The sequence below is a fragment of the Acinonyx jubatus genome, chromosome C1 (assembly GCF_027475565.1).
Source record: "Acinonyx jubatus isolate Ajub_Pintada_27869175 chromosome C1, VMU_Ajub_asm_v1.0, whole genome shotgun sequence".
Taxonomy (NCBI): Eukaryota; Metazoa; Chordata; class Mammalia; order Carnivora; family Felidae; genus Acinonyx; species Acinonyx jubatus.
Genome location: NC_069381.1, coordinates 147567426 through 147582938, shown reverse-complemented (window position 1 = coordinate 147582938; position 15513 = coordinate 147567426). Strand labels below are relative to the sequence as shown.

At 39.7% G+C, this 15513-nt stretch overlaps 1 protein-coding gene across 6 annotated transcripts in view; it reads left to right on the top strand.

Moving 5' to 3' along the window:
- The first annotated feature begins 2253 nt into the window (after positions 1-2253).
- Positions 2254-15513, top strand: part of RBMS1 (RNA binding motif single stranded interacting protein 1) — a 217288-nt gene continuing 204028 nt past the window's right edge. For 2 of the 6 annotated variants that reach the window (XM_027055649.2, XM_027055648.2), the window contains exon 1: positions 2254-2783. In XM_027055649.2, the coding sequence (XP_026911450.1) occupies positions 2709-2783 (75 nt within the window). In that variant the 5' untranslated portion in view covers positions 2254-2708. The remainder of the gene's footprint in view (positions 2784-15513) is intronic. The other 4 variants (XM_053215151.1, XM_027055653.2, XM_053215150.1 and 1 more) reach the window with 3 other exon arrangements.

Here is a 15513-nt window from a genome sequence, read left to right as displayed (position 1 = left end):
GATGAACCAGTGTTCATAATTTTAATATAGTCAAATTGATCAATCTTGCACTTTTGGTCACCTTATTAAAGGAATTTTTCCCTTCAAAGCTATAAACATATTTCCCTAAATTGTCTTCTAATAGCTTTATCATTAAAATTTTTTTAATGTTTATTTATTTTTGAGAGAGAGAGAGAGGCAGAGAGAGAAGCAGAGCATGAGCGAGGGAGGAGCGGAGAGAGAGGGAGACAGAATCTGAAGCAGGCTCCAGGCTCTGATCTATGAGCACAGAGCCCATCGTAGGGCTCGAACTCATGAACCACGACACCATGACCTGAGCAGAAGTCGCCGCTTAACCCACTGAGCCACCCAAAGTGCCCCATTTTATCTTTTTTTTTTTTTTATTTTAAGTCTTTAATTCACTTGAACTTTTTTCTTTCCCTTTTGTGAGGCAGGGCTCCAATTTCATTTTTTCCATATGGATAGCCAATTGACCTAGAATCATTTATTGAGAAGCTCATTCTTTCTCCACTGCTCTGCAATACCAATTCAGTCATAAATCAAGTGTCCACATAATTGTGTGTGTGCTTCTGTGTTCTTGAACACAGGCTGAATTGTCATCATCCAGAAAAAAGTAGAACAGTCTAAGTTTGGTAATTTCCCTTATCACCTCAAGCATTTCAAACACAAGTTCCTAAAGCACAAGTTAGTTCAGGTCAGTTTTCTTCCCCAAAACATTAAAGAGTCCCACAATGAAACATGTAAGGAACTTTTTAACGTTTGCCTAGCCAGATAGTGAATCATTCTGACCTTCAGATTTACAATAACCTCAACAGTGCCCACTATATATCAGAAACCCAATAAACACTAGTTTCTGTATAGGATTTTTACATAGGTTAACTGTTAATTTTTTAAAGAATACATGATTTGCCTCCTAGCATATCCAAAATGTTCTCATATCAGCTTACACTTATTTTGTTTTGTCAAAATGCATAACCTTAAAATTTGTCCAAATCATGTAAAGATTGTAAGGGTTTCATGACACTGTTTCTTTGTTTTAAAGTATCTAACTAAACCTGCTTTGAAATGTAATGGTATAAAAATGTAACTTTAACGAAATCATGCATTCCATGTCAGTTTGGTTTACCTTTTGTGCTGTTAGGAAAACAGACTCTCAGAAAACCAAATTGACAAAACAAAGTAATCAAGGTCTATTTAATAACAAATGAATTTTTTATTACATTTTATTAGATGTGCAAGGACTCCAATTTGGAGGTGCTTCCTTACTCTATTTGTACATTTTGGTATTATCTCTTTTTGAGCTAGAATATAAAAGTCTTCTACAGGCTGCTTCAGGAACCAATTAACTCCATTAAATTATAACCAGTTACATAGTGAACTGAACCACTGCTGTCTGGGGCTGTCTAGAACTGTGACAATTAGGAGATGGAGACAGGCAGAAAGAGAGAGATTGATTTTATATGTCACTGAAGCACGCTGCAACAATATGCCAGTGTGACTTTCAAAATGGCCTTAAAATATTCCAAACTCAGGAGTTTCCTTGCTCCTGAGTGGGAGTTGACAGACTGTCTGGCAGCATTAGAAAGAGGCAGAGAAGAGCTGATGTCTATATTGTGTCCTTTAATAATAACATTCTGCCTCTTTGCGGCATCTCCACCTTAGAAGGATCCATCTATTTGTTGTGAGGTGTGTGTGTGTGTGTGTGTGTGTGTGTTTGAGAGAGCTTTGCCTCCCCTTGTGCAGAGGGCACGATTTCACCCCTCACATCTGGGAAAACCAAACCAAAGGATACTAACCCTCCCAAGGTCACCTAGAAAATTAAGTGTTGTGGTCTGGGGGTTGGGAGAACAGAACCCAGGTGTCCCGACTCCAGCTTTGTGGTTGGACACTAAATCATTTTCGATTTCTTACGAAAAAAAAAAAATCATTGGGCGGGTGGGGGGGGGGGAAGAGTGAGAAATTGATCAGATTTCCTCCGCTGTCTCCTTACTTCCCCTCCCCCTTACGGCGATAAAAACTCAAGAAAGGAAACGAGGTGTCCACTTTGCAGTTCTTAAACTGGGTCCCCCAAGTCACCCCCCACCTCCCATCGCCCACACAAAGCGACCCGGGTTCCCAAGGTTTCCGCTCGTCCAACAGCGAGCCCTGGAAGTGAGGAGTGGTTAAAACTCAGCCCTCACCTCCAGCGGGTCCCGAGCTCCGCGGCGCCCAAGCCCCGCCCCGCCCGCCCTTCCCCCCACCGCCTCGGCGCGCCAGCCCCTCTCCCCTCTCCCAATCCGGCGCACCCACCCCAGATGCCGCCTGGCACTGAGCGAAGCCGTCGTCGCCGCCGCAGCAGCACTTTCCACTTGTACTGATCACCTCCCAGCCCCGCTCTGCCTGCTCGCCGGAGCGGAGAGCGGCCCGCGCGCCAGCCCTTGGCAACCTCGGAGCAGTCGGGCTCCGGGAGGCAACTCCTTGGGAGCGCCCTGTCCAGGGTGCCCTCTGCGCTCTGCAGTGTCTTTCTCTCTGCCTGGGAGGAGGAGAAGAAGGAGGAGGAGGACGACGACGACGACGTCTGGTCCGGGCTGGGAGGTGGAGCAGCGGCAGCCGCCGCCGCCGCCGCCGCCGCCGCCGGAAAGGGAGAGGCAGGAGAGATCGAGACTTGGAAACCCCAAAGTGCCCGCGACCCTGCACGGCAGGCTCACGGCAGGCTCCCTTCCAGCTTCATGGGCAAAGTGTGGAAACAGCAGATGTACCCTCAGTACGCCACCTACTACTACCCCCAGTATCTTCAAGCGAAGGTAAAGGGGCGCCGGGGGCGCGCGCGCCGGTCGGGGCCCGTGCAGGGGCGCGCGCGGCGAGCCCCCGCCACCCCCGGCGGAGTTGATGGAGGGTTGCTAACTATAGCGCTGGCCTGGGCGGCGCGGGGCGGCGCGCGGGGCTGCGGCTGCCCGGGGAGCGGAGTGCGGGGATCGGGTTACAGAAAGCCGTGGGGGGAGAGACTAGACAGGAAAGAGCCGCCAGCCCCTTCCTGGCCCGGGAGGCGGGGAGGGTCGCGGGGCCGAGCGGCGCCCCTCACCGAGCGGTGGCTGCTCAGCCGCCGATGCCTGGGGCTCCGCGGCAGGACCCGCGGCCGGCGCGGCTTTTCGACCGCTTCTCCTTGGGCCTCGCCCTGCGAGCAGTAACTCTTGCCTTCCCTCGGAGTGGTGCGCAGCCCCGGGGCCCCCAGGGACGCCCCTCAACCTCCCGCGCGCGCGATGACTGGGGCTTGAAGTGGGGGGACGGGACATTTTCTTCCCCGCCTACGGCCTTGCGCGCCCGCCTCTCGCCTTGATCTTTGTGCGGTGTGGCACTTCACCTGGTTACTGATTTCTACTTTTACGCTGGTGTTTTGGGTGAAAAAGTGGCCAAAGTTCACTCCCCGTTCACTGATGTTCCTTTTAATCTATCCTGTAGGTTTTGCAAAGGAAGGACAATGGGCAGATTTCAGTGCAAAGAAGTGACTTTATATATAGTTTAGAAAAATGCTACCTTATATGTTGACCACAGTTCGATTTCCAGTGGTGCTTTCTCAAAAGTGGCCTTGACATACTCTTAGGTAACACAGCTGATGACATGTAGCCATGCAAATTGCGACTGACTTTCTGGAGACCCCGGGTACCTTGTTAGTGGGCCTGTCTTATTTTTTCAGTGAGATTTGAGGCATTCCGAACTCATTAAAATAAATATATGTGTATATATATATATATATGGTGGGCCCATGAAGAGGGAGGGTTTCACTGCTTTGGAAGCTTCTTCCATAATTTGGGAGGGTTGAAGTTGGATGCAGCAGCCTTCTTCAGCGATTAGCATCTCCTATCACTACCCCAGGTGCCTTTCTAGATCACAAAAGAATCAAGTATGGATGCAGTGTCTGAACTTTCTTTGGTAGGTTGTAATCATGTCCTCCTTGCTGGCAGAGGACATTCCTGGCCTGATGCAACGAATCTCTGATTCAATCTTGATAAGCTTTTCTTTCTTACAGTGTGTGTGGTCCGCGTTATGTACCTACAACATAGCTCTGTATTTTCTCATGTAAAAAAGGACACTTGTCAGCACTGAGACCAGAAATTTTCGAGTAATCAAGGACCTCCTTTTTGTTCCCCTCAATTCTCATCTTACTTTGGGTGGCCAGAAAGCAGCAAGATGGTAGAAGCAAGAATACTCATTCATTTCTGTGTGGTCCCCACATATTTGTTTTCAGAGACCCAAGGGAGGTGCTCATTTTTTTGTGAGATACATTGTAAATACAGGTTGTTCAAAGAAATTTTGAGGTATAATCAATGCACTACCTTTTAGATATCATATATGTTTAATGCACTTGTTTAAATTATGCAGCATCGGGTGCCTAAAGGACAGCGTATTCAACACTTAACTATATGAATAATAAATAGATACACGCAGGTGAAGAAGAAAAAGGGCCATGTTTCTACAGGCACATTCACCTTAGTAATTTTTATGTACCATTAGTAAGTTAGAAACCAAGTACATAGCATTTAATATAGCTAATGCATTGCCATTTGGCTCTTTTTGCCCCGTAAATAATTGAAGAGAGAGACAAACGGCAAGAGCCTGCTCCAGTAATTAGGGTCGGATCCCAGAAAGCTTTAGGGCCCATTTTCTGAAAGTGTGCTTCCTGCGTAAAGCATTTAATATTGATTTGTGTTACTGTAAGTGACATTCTCAAAACATATCTTGCTGTTTCTACTATGAAATTTGAAATCCTATTACTCGGAATTTCTTTGTTTCAGGAGAAAGACACACATACCGACTTGACCTATATAACGTGGTATTAAAGTTCGATAATTAAACCTAAATTCCCTACTGTACGTATCTTGATTATCCCAGAAAGGGGTATCTCCTAAAATGTAAAGTGACCAGATGCAGATTTTAGGTAAGCACAGTTTGAAATGCATAGCTCTGTTTTTTCTCCTTGACGTATTTGCTGGTAACATGGTAGTGTGAGTCATTAAAAAAAAAAAAGTGACTTTGTTTGATTGGTAGTTAGTTTAAAAACAAGTGTTGCCTAGTCTACCTAAAGAATTAATATTCTCACTTAGAATCTGTTGTGTACGGTGATGATCCTTGCCTATGTGTGTCTTTTAACCTTCCTGAAACATGCGATAGAAAACATCAGTCTGTTTAAAGTACAGTGATGTGTTTGCTGGTCAGGGTTGTTTTGAAACTTCTGTTTGGAAACTATATCAAAAACTAAGTAATGGCATGGTTGTTTACAAAGTGATATTTGACTTAAACTTGCAATCGGGAGACGGATGTGATGGTTTTGAATCAAGAAAGAATACATGGATGGGATTTCTTTTCAGCAGGAGGAATACATACCAGTTAAAATGACACTTGAGAATGAGTTTTGTTTTCCTATGTTAAGAAATTAACATATGTCAAATAATTCTTCTTGAGTTACTCATCCAATTAGAGACTGTTGTAAATTTTATTTCGTATTTTTTCCCCATAAAAACATCTTGGTCACTTCTCCAGTTATTAACAACAACAACAACAACAACAACAACAATCTATGCAGTTCTGTTACAGCGTGACCATATCAGCATGCTTTGTCCTTTGACAGAAAGAGAAATAATTTGACAGAAATCATTAGAAAAGTAGTACAGCTGCATTACACATAAAGTAAATCGGACGATGGTATGGAAGGGCGGGCATGGGCGGAAATGAGGAGATTGTGAAATTTTCTTAATATCTTAGTGTGGAGTAACATAGATTAGAAGTAACCTGATTTTACATGCTTGTTGGGTTTTTTTTGTGTTTCTCTGTCAGGGTGGTCTTATCCCAGCAGGCTTTCTTTATCACCTGACACGTTCATTCTACGAGGTAGTTTGATGTAGCTTCGTAAATGTAAGCACATACCGTTCTAAAGGATTTTCTGAATTATAAATGACCTGTGGTATGTTATGAAACATTAAATTTGGTATCCACTTTTCAGCTACACAGGAAAAAAATCTGATAATTTAACATATTTTAGCCTAAAGATTTGTATGTGCACATTTTCAAACATTGGCTGTATTAATTTCACTTAGTATAAAGTCACTCCTCACGGTCTGTTTATTTCAGAGATCCTACAGCCTACATTACTGCCAATGCATGTATGCAGATATATATGGGAATTGAAATACTTCTTATTTCTTTTGAAGAAAGGAAAGTACAAAATGTTCTTTACATGCTTAGCTAATATTTTGTACCAACTAAATGCAGTGTACACATTTGTGATGTATGTTCATAGTTATCGAAAGATATTTCTATAAAACATACCATTTTGAAAGCTTGGCTTTTAAGTTTTTATGCATAAACAGTATTGTCTGTACGCTAAAGAAGTCTTTCTAAAACAAAAGCTTCTTTTAAAGTTATCTTTATATGTGTATGCTAAAGAACATATCACCTAGCTTCAAAATATGAAAAATAACGAGTGATATAATTTGGGATTGTGTTAATAAAGGCTACCAGAACAAAGTAGTTTTTCTGTATTGAATTTTTGTGTGCATTAACCTTTTGTTGAATTCCTTAACTTTTACTTGGTACCCATATAACTGTTGTGTCAATCTGTTTCTCTAGGGCTTAGGGTTTATGATTTGATACATGGAACGACTGAGTATAGTAGGGTGGTTTGGAGATACAGAAGCATGATATTAGAACTTAGGGTGCTTTGTGTCCTAACAAGTAACTGCGTTTATACAACGAATAAAGTTTGCTTAAATAGATCAATACAGCCAAGTAATATTTTATACCCTGAATACACACCTTCGTTCCTTTGGTGAATGAGATAGTGTGGCTATCTAGAAGTGGTATTGGAACGCCCAAGGTCATGGGATGGTTAAAATGAACATGCATTGTAATGCAGTACTGTAGCATTCTTCCCCCGAGATAGCTATTTCTTTTGGATTTTCCATAGCATCTATTATATTTTTATATGCTGGGAGCTAAATCTCAAGCTACTGGAAAGGAAAAGGAAAAGAGAAGTGAAGTAGGAAAGTTTTCAGTCATTTAGTATTAGTATAACTAGATATACCTTACATGGTTGGCAATCTTGGTTTTGAGTTTAAGTTCAAATATGGGCAATTTCCATGTAATGCAGTTTCAAGAAAAAACATTTTAAAACTTTACTGATATATTGCTCAGACTTTGTATTTGGTTTAATGGTTTATTGGAACTTTAAAATTACCCCAGCTTACTTAATGAGTACTAAAATTTTAAGTTATGGGTCTTTTACCTAAAGACAAAAGGGCCTTTCTTTCTTTTATTAAATTGAGCATTTCCAGAAAATAAAATATTTCTCCCCATGTCTACTTAACCAGTAAAAATCATGTGAGAGAAATATGTACAATGGAAGGATAAGTGCTTAGTAAAAATGATACAGACACTTGAATATTGTTCATTGTTTTTAAGGATGAGGAATTTTTTTGTCCAGTTTGTTTTTTATTGGATGCTTAGTCTCACTAATGTTTACTCTCCCCAAGCATGGTCTTCTCGCCCACTGTAAGTCTCTCTGCAAAGGATATCAACACCTCCCTAGTTTCTTGCTTGATTCACAAAACAGTAGGTGCTAAATAAATGCTTGTTAGTGACTATTATTATTCAGAGTAAGTACATGTGAATTTTTTTAGACCAGGAAAAAAATGTAGACCAAAATGTACAAATATAATAATCCAGTCTGATTTTCTATAGCAATCTCATTATAGTTTGATTTGCATTTTGATTTATTTTGTTACCATTTTGACAACTTTAAATTGTTTTATGGATTGAGTAAGATCCCTGGGAGGAATCACATATCAGTTGGTCAGTGCTTCATTTATGGAATCAAAAGTGCTATTTTGTACATTCTTCATTAAAGCCTATGGTGCCAGAAAAAAAATCTCATAGTATTATATTGAGGTGGGAAATGTTACATGTGATGAATTGGTGACTCAGAGCCTGTCTTTGTTTCCTATCAGTGGCCCCCACCAACATAATTGAAACTTTTTCCTGCTCAGTTTTCAAGAAAATCAGCTTCTTAAATGTATTTCAGACTCGGTAAAAACATGTATTCATTTAATGGATAACAACTAAAATATAAACTAGCATTGAGGTGTTCAGAATTAGTCCTCTCTCAATTACTGACTGTTGCATAACCCTAAACAAGACATTCAGCTACCTAGCTTGTTATCCCATTCATTGGGGTTAGAGGAATGAGCAGGAACGTATCAAGTTGCTCTGAAGTAAAAGTACTATATTTAATGTAACGTAGCTTTATTAAATAAAATGTAGTAATGGTATGTGAGTGATTTAAATGTAATGCCATAGTATTTGGTGTCAGATCAAACCATATGTTCAAAATTGAACATTGGACTTGGAGGTTTTATGTGGAATGAATTTAAATGTTCTGGCTTTCTTTTCTCTATTGTTTTAATGGGTAGATAGTCAGACCTGATGGAAGTTGGTTGTGCCTCATGAAGGCAGCACTTGGAGGATACAGACTTTCACCAGTGGGAGCTTGGCCGAGTGATACACAGCAAAATGTCTTCTTAGAACCGTGTGTGTGAAACACATGCAAACTTGAGCACACACACTAATTTGGTAACAGAAACTAAACATTTCTTCCTACGAAGGGGAAGTATAAAGGGGATGGTGATGGTTAAGCTAATAACAAACTCAACACATATCTCCCATAGTTGAATTCCTTACTTTTTCTTAATGTATTTTGTCTCCTTAACATAATTATATGAATATCTTAATTTTTCAAATAAGCACTGGAAAAGAAGTGTGTCAAAGGTGGTGAGAGAGAGAGAGAGAGAGAGAGAGAGAGAGAGAGAGACAGGGAGAGAGACAAAAAGGGGGGGGGCAAAAATCAACACCCAGTCCTCCTGGGGGAGAAAACATACAGAACTGAACACTGTCCTTCTCTATACATTGTCTTTTAGCTAATTCTTAAATGGATGCATTTGTCATTTTAGAGGATGGAGAACAGTTTTCTAGATGATAAATATGAAAACCTAAATCCTAAAAGAGATTAGATGCTAATATAAACAGTTAATTTGCTTTTCAAACTCTGGCATTTTAAACACAATGCCTGGTGGATGATTTCTAATGTTGGCTGTAACATCTGTATTCTGGAATTAGGTTAAAGTTTTCAGCTGGTAGCTTGTTGAAAAATTGCTGAGGTTCATGAAGGACTGACATACCAACTAATCGGTTGTATTTTCTGAGTGATCCCAGAGCACCATTCTCTGCACTTGAAATTGGGAAAGGTTAGGGAGTATAATAGCTGGTCCTTGCTCTCTAGCATCTCATCAGCTACCAGGAAAGACAGAATAGACACAATACAAGAAAAGAAATAAGTGAAGAAAAATATTTACAAAATAGTACACCCAGGAAGGTAACGTATCAACCAGAAGTCTGAGTGACAGAGAAAGCCCTGAGATATACATCTGTGAGATTAAAAACACTGCCATTGTGTTTTGTGAGAAAAAGTAAAGGGCATATAAAGGCCACAATAAACCTGGGAATTTTAGAAAGAAATTGGGGCTTTAGATTAATGAGTGAAAATGTCTTGAATTGATAATCAGCATTGTTTTGTATTTCTTGTGCTTTATAATCCTTTTATGAGTGCTTAGAATGTTAAAGAATAACACTTTTTTTGGTACTTTATGTTAACTCCTTCCCCACAAAGTTTCATATGCAGTTACCGTATTTTACATTGTTATTTTTCAAGTTTTAGGCTTATAAGTGTGCTACGAAGCCAACCTATTTGGGTTGTGACAGGCTGAGAATATCATGCTTAAGTGATGACATAATGGTTACACAGATTTGTTACTCTTATTGTTTTAAACCATTTGAAATGATGTTTATTTCTTCTAATTCATTAGGTGTGCTCACGGCAAAGGGAGAAAATGTTTTGTTATGCTGCTAATTACATCATTGTGTGCCTACAATCTACAAGTTGATAACGTATCTATGTGAGCTGTTATTTCTTTAGAAAATAACAGATTTTTTATTATTCATGATCTTTCATAGGTATAACTATTTTTTTCTCTAGCTTTAATTCTTCTAAAATAAGCTTTCTTCGCCTCTGCAAATGAAACGATGTGCTTTGAGAGTCACGTTGTCCTCTGGCCTCACTGGCCTCACTGGGGAACATAGAACCCTCCCCTCTCTGGCTGCCCACTGAACAACAGGTGCTACTGGGCTTCCTCCCAGATGAAGAGTGATTCCAGGGAAAGGTTTTGTGCAAAAAAACGAAATATTTTCACAGATATCACAAATAATTTTTACCGATCTTGTAGGAAAAGTAAAGTGTGTGGATCTGTTTTAGATGATACCAGTTTTGTTTTTTTTAATCAATTGAAAATTTTACTAATTAGAATGGGAAGAATTGGATGGATACATCATCATGGAATACTGTGCTCTCTTAACCTGAGTTTCTTGGGGGAGGGGAGAAATCAAAGTTGCCAAAAGTGAATTTTAGATTTTAAACTTCCATTTTTATTATGCTTAAGCTCTTCAAATGACACTATGCCATTTCCCTTATTTAACAATTTTTAGACATGGTGATTTTGAGAGCTACCATTGGTAGTATATTTGTACTGGAGAACTTCTAAATCCTTCCTTACCTATAGAATAATACTAGCTGCTTGTAAAGTCTCAAATAAAATATTTGGTTGTAAGCAAGAGTGACATTTTATTAAAAATTTGTAATACCATCACCTTTACCTTTGTCTTCTCAACAGCATTTGGATTCATCAGTGAATAGGCTTTTGACAAATACAGACATTAATAAAAAGACAAATTTGGCAGTTTTTATTTTCAGGTCATTAACTGATATATTCTCAAAACTTTCTTTGCCTCCTGCAAAGCACAACTTTGATTAATTTCATTGTTTTAAAAATGGAAGCCTTAACGAAAAGAGGTTCCTAATCTCAGCCTCTTCTAGGTTTCATTCCACATGATTGTTTGCACTTTTATTTAAACAACAACAACAACAGCAACACAAAAGGAATTGGCTACCAGAACACTTTCTATAGCAAAAATTCTATAGCTGAAAGATGATATTTTTCTAGAGCTCTATGTGATTTGTTCAGTGATTGGGTATGACTTAACCTACAAGTGAATTGTTTTCAAGTTTGTTCTGAAAAGTTCACTTATCAGTTATGTAGAACTTGAAACTCATCTAACATATTTCATACATAAATTGTTATCCTTAGTGGTAGGGCCCACAGCCAACCTTTAAGAGCCTGTAAAAGTAATCCACTTTATAATTCACAGGTACTTGTTCCAGTACTAATCTCATCATAGAACCAAAGCACCCTTTTGGGCAATGTTTGGGGGAGGGACGCGGTGCATGAGTATTCAGAGTTGAAATTCCAGGTTCCAGGAACCCATCTTTGCATCCTTTAGGGGGGTGGGTAGGTTTTCCTAACTCCCCTGACAGGCTGTGGGAAGACAAGAGCTCCCTGCAGTCCTTCAGTAGGGCTTTGAGCTTCTAGGACTTGGGGACTGGGTTCCAAGAAGAGATGGGAGGTGTGGCTTGTGAAGTCCTTTGAGGTGTGGACTCTGGAGCTTCTCACTGTGTGCGAGGCCCTGGGAGCCTGATTTATTCCTTATTCCCTGGGACACTAGCTTCCTACTCACCTATTTTCTTACGCTGGCCTCAGCGATAACACCCCCCCCCCCCTACCTCCAGCCCCAAAACTCACTTTAAAAAATGCAGTCCCAGGTTTTCTGCATTTCATCCCTTGCCCCTCATTGACTAGATGATTACAACCTCACTGCTTTGCTCGCTCTCCTCCAGCATCAGATCAAGCAAACACCTTGTGAGGCTGGAAACAAGAAGGAAACAAAATGACAAAGAACAAACTGTCCAGTTCCATCACTTCTCTTATTTTCATCTAGTTCTGGTCCAACAAGGGCTCATAACTCATAGGGGAACTCTAAACCTTGAGAATTTGATGATGGCACTTTTCCATTAACCTCAAATATTTACCAGGACAGCCTGTGGAGCACAGGTTAAGAATCCTACCCTGAGAGGAAGTCAGAACGGAACCAATCTGTGCTTAAGAGGATGATTCAGACCATGGATCCCCTGGTATTTTGTTTCTGGAGTGAAGAGCCTGCAAAGTGGGAATGTGTGAGGGAAAAGCCCATGGGTTTGGGCATTCTCAGGGTGTTTCCTCTTTCTTTTCTCCTTTTCCCCTACTCCCTTCTTCTTTTCCCTTCTCCCCTGCTCCTGCCCCCAGTTTTTCTTACTGCACATTAAGAGTAGTGTCAGTCTGGACTTACTTCTGACTAGCTACTGGTCTACTGGGGTGATTGTTGCATACAAGCTATTCCCAAATCAGGGACCAAGTGTGTCTAACTTAACCTGACTGAAAAAAAAAAAATCTTTATTAACTCTTAATGCTACAGATTATGATTAAGAATTTGCTAACTACAATTGCCTCTTTGAATCAGATTTTCCTTCTGAATCTTTATCCAATTTTATGTGGAAATTTAAAATAAAATTTTATTTGGCAATGTATAAATGTTGTTACAGAAGTGCAGACATGATGTAATACTTTGAACAAAAGAGAACATAATTAGCATAATAGAAAGTATTTTGATGACCAATGCTACTCCTAATGAGATTAGAATTTAATTATGAGATAGTGAAATGGTAAACTGTTTACATTTTTCTTCACCCATACTGATATTTAAAGTCACACAGAATCGTTTTTTTCTATTTCTTGGATATTTCACAAACTGATTCTTTATCTAGAAATAATTGCAAGAGTACTGTGTGTTTTTTACTTGGCTAAAGACTGAAAACAAGGTATGTTTCTTATTTGGTAGTAGTTCCTCAGATTTTCATTTTAGTAGCAGAAATCTTAAATGCTGATTTTGATTGCTTTTTTAAGGAATAGATTTCTTAACATACAAATAGGATTTCAAATGACAGTGGGTGATCTGTGGAGTTCTCTTTTACCCCTCTGTCTCTGTCACAAAATTCAAATTCATGTTTCAGCAGTACAGGATGTTCTTCAGTGCACATCCTTTGAGCCTTCAAAATTTGATTTGACTGTGTGGTCTGACGATAGCATGTGCAGATAAGTACATTGTGATAGTAATCTGTGTGTCTGGGCCCTAATGAACATCTGCTTTCTAGGGCGCCACGACAGCACCTTTCTTTGTTTTTCGTCCTTTGCCTTTTTGATTTGAATCTTGTTAAACCCTGAAAATGGGGCTGGTTTTCAATATGCAAATGTTCCTGTCTCCCTTTTTTTTGGGGGGGGGGGGGCGGTGGGAAAGCCAGATATTTTAAATATGAATGAATTGGGAATTTAAAAGGAATCTGCAGAAAGCACTAAGCTATAGTTCTACCATTGACAACTCAGACTTATTGTACTTAAAATGATGTAGTTAAGATCATGTAGTTGGAACTACCTGGCAAATTTAATTAACTTCAGCAAACACTGAGCAGGCATGGTATTAGGCTCTGGGAGGTGCAAATATGTAAATAAGACATGATTTGTGCCATCATGGAGCACAATGGGATAATTTTGTTTACTTGTGTGTTTAAAATTTTTATTGAGGTAGAACATACAGTGCACACATTTAAAAATTTTTTTAATGTTTATTTTTGAGAGAGTGAGAGAGAGAGAGATATAGCATGAGTGGGGGAGGGGCAGAGAGAGAGAGACACACACACAGAATCTGAAGCAGGCTCTGGGCTGTCAGCACAGAGCCTGACATGGGGCTTGAACCCACAAACCGTGAGATCATGAGCCGAAGTCGGATGCTTAACCGACTGAGCCACCCAGGTGCCCCATATAGGACATGCATTTTAAATATATAGATTAAGGTATTCCTTAATCTGGGTGGCCACCCAGATCACTATATAATATTTCTGGCACCCAAAAGGCACCCTCATTTCTTTCCCCAGTTTGTACTCCCCAAAGGTAACCACTAGTCTTACATTTATCTTTATATATTGGTTTTACCTATTCTTGTACTTGATAAAAGTGAAATCCTATAGTATGTATCCTTTTTTGTCTAACTTCTTTAGTTCATTATTATTTTGCTTTGATTGATTCAGTCATGTTGTTATGTGTAGCAGTTGCTTGTTCTTTGTTTAGAAAATTTTTTTTTAATTTGAGAGGGAGAGAGCGAGTGCGAGTAGGGGAGAGGGGCAAAGGGAGAGAGAGAGAATCTTAAGCAGGCTCCACGCTCAGTGCTGAGTCCAATGTGGGGCTGGATTCCACGACCCTGGAATCATAAACAGCCAAAATCAAGAGTTGGACACTCAACTGACTTGAGCCACCCAGGAGCCCCAGTTCTTTTTTTAATAGTAATTCCTTCATGGGGTATACCACAATTGATTTATCTGAGTGTTTTGATTATTTCAATTTGGGGCTAGTATGAATAAAATTGCTATAATTATTTTTGTTCATATCATTTGGTCAATATATGCACACACTTGTAAGAGAGAAACTGGTATGTCATAGGGTATTTGTATGTTTGGCTTTGGTAGATATTACCAGTTTTCTACTCCCACTGGCAAAGCATGAGAAATGTATTTGCTGTATATGTCACTAATACTTGGAATTCTCAGCCTTTAATTGTAGCCCCAACGGTAGGTGGTATCTCATTATGGTTTTAATTTGCATTTCCCTGATGATTCATGATATTGAGAACTTTTTCATGTATCTGTTGGCTAATTGGTTATCTTTTGTCTTTTAAATGTCTTTTAAGTTTTCTGCTCATTTTTAAAAAATACTAGGTTTATTGAATATAACTTGCATAATATACAACTCAACCTCTTGCTCACTTTTTATATTGAGTTGTCCTTTTTATTGGTTTGTAGGTTTTAATTTTTTTTTTTTTTTTTCTGAGAAGGAGAGAGAAAGAGGGAGAGAGAGCCGGGGAGAGGCAGAGAGAGAGGGGGACAGAGCATCTGAAGTGGGCTCTGCACTGACAGCAGCGAGCCCCACGAGGGGCTTGAACTCGCAAACCACGAGATCATGACCTGAGCCAAAGTCGGATGCTCACCTGACCACCCAGGTGGCCCAGTTTGTAGGTTTTTAAATATAGCCAGGATGCAAATCTTTTACCAGTATATGTATGAGAATATCTTATCCCAATTTCCAGTTTTCCCTTTAAGTGTCTGGTTAGTATTTTCTAATAAATGGTAGTTGTTAATTTTAATGAAGTCCAATTTGCCCACCTTTTATGAATATTACTTTTTGTGTCTGTTTAAGAAATCTTTGCTTATTTTAAGGTCATGAAGATTATATTCTATATTTTCTTCTAGAAGGTGTATTTTACCTTTCACATTCAGGTCTGCTATCCATTTCTAATTAATTTTTGCATTTAGTGTGGACAGGGTCAGGATTCCTTTTTTGCTCCCCATCCCATATGAATATCTAGCTGATCCAGCACCATTTATGGAGAAGACATTTTCATTTTCCCCTTTGAATTTCAGTGTGGCCTTTGTTGTAAATCAGGTGACCACATTTA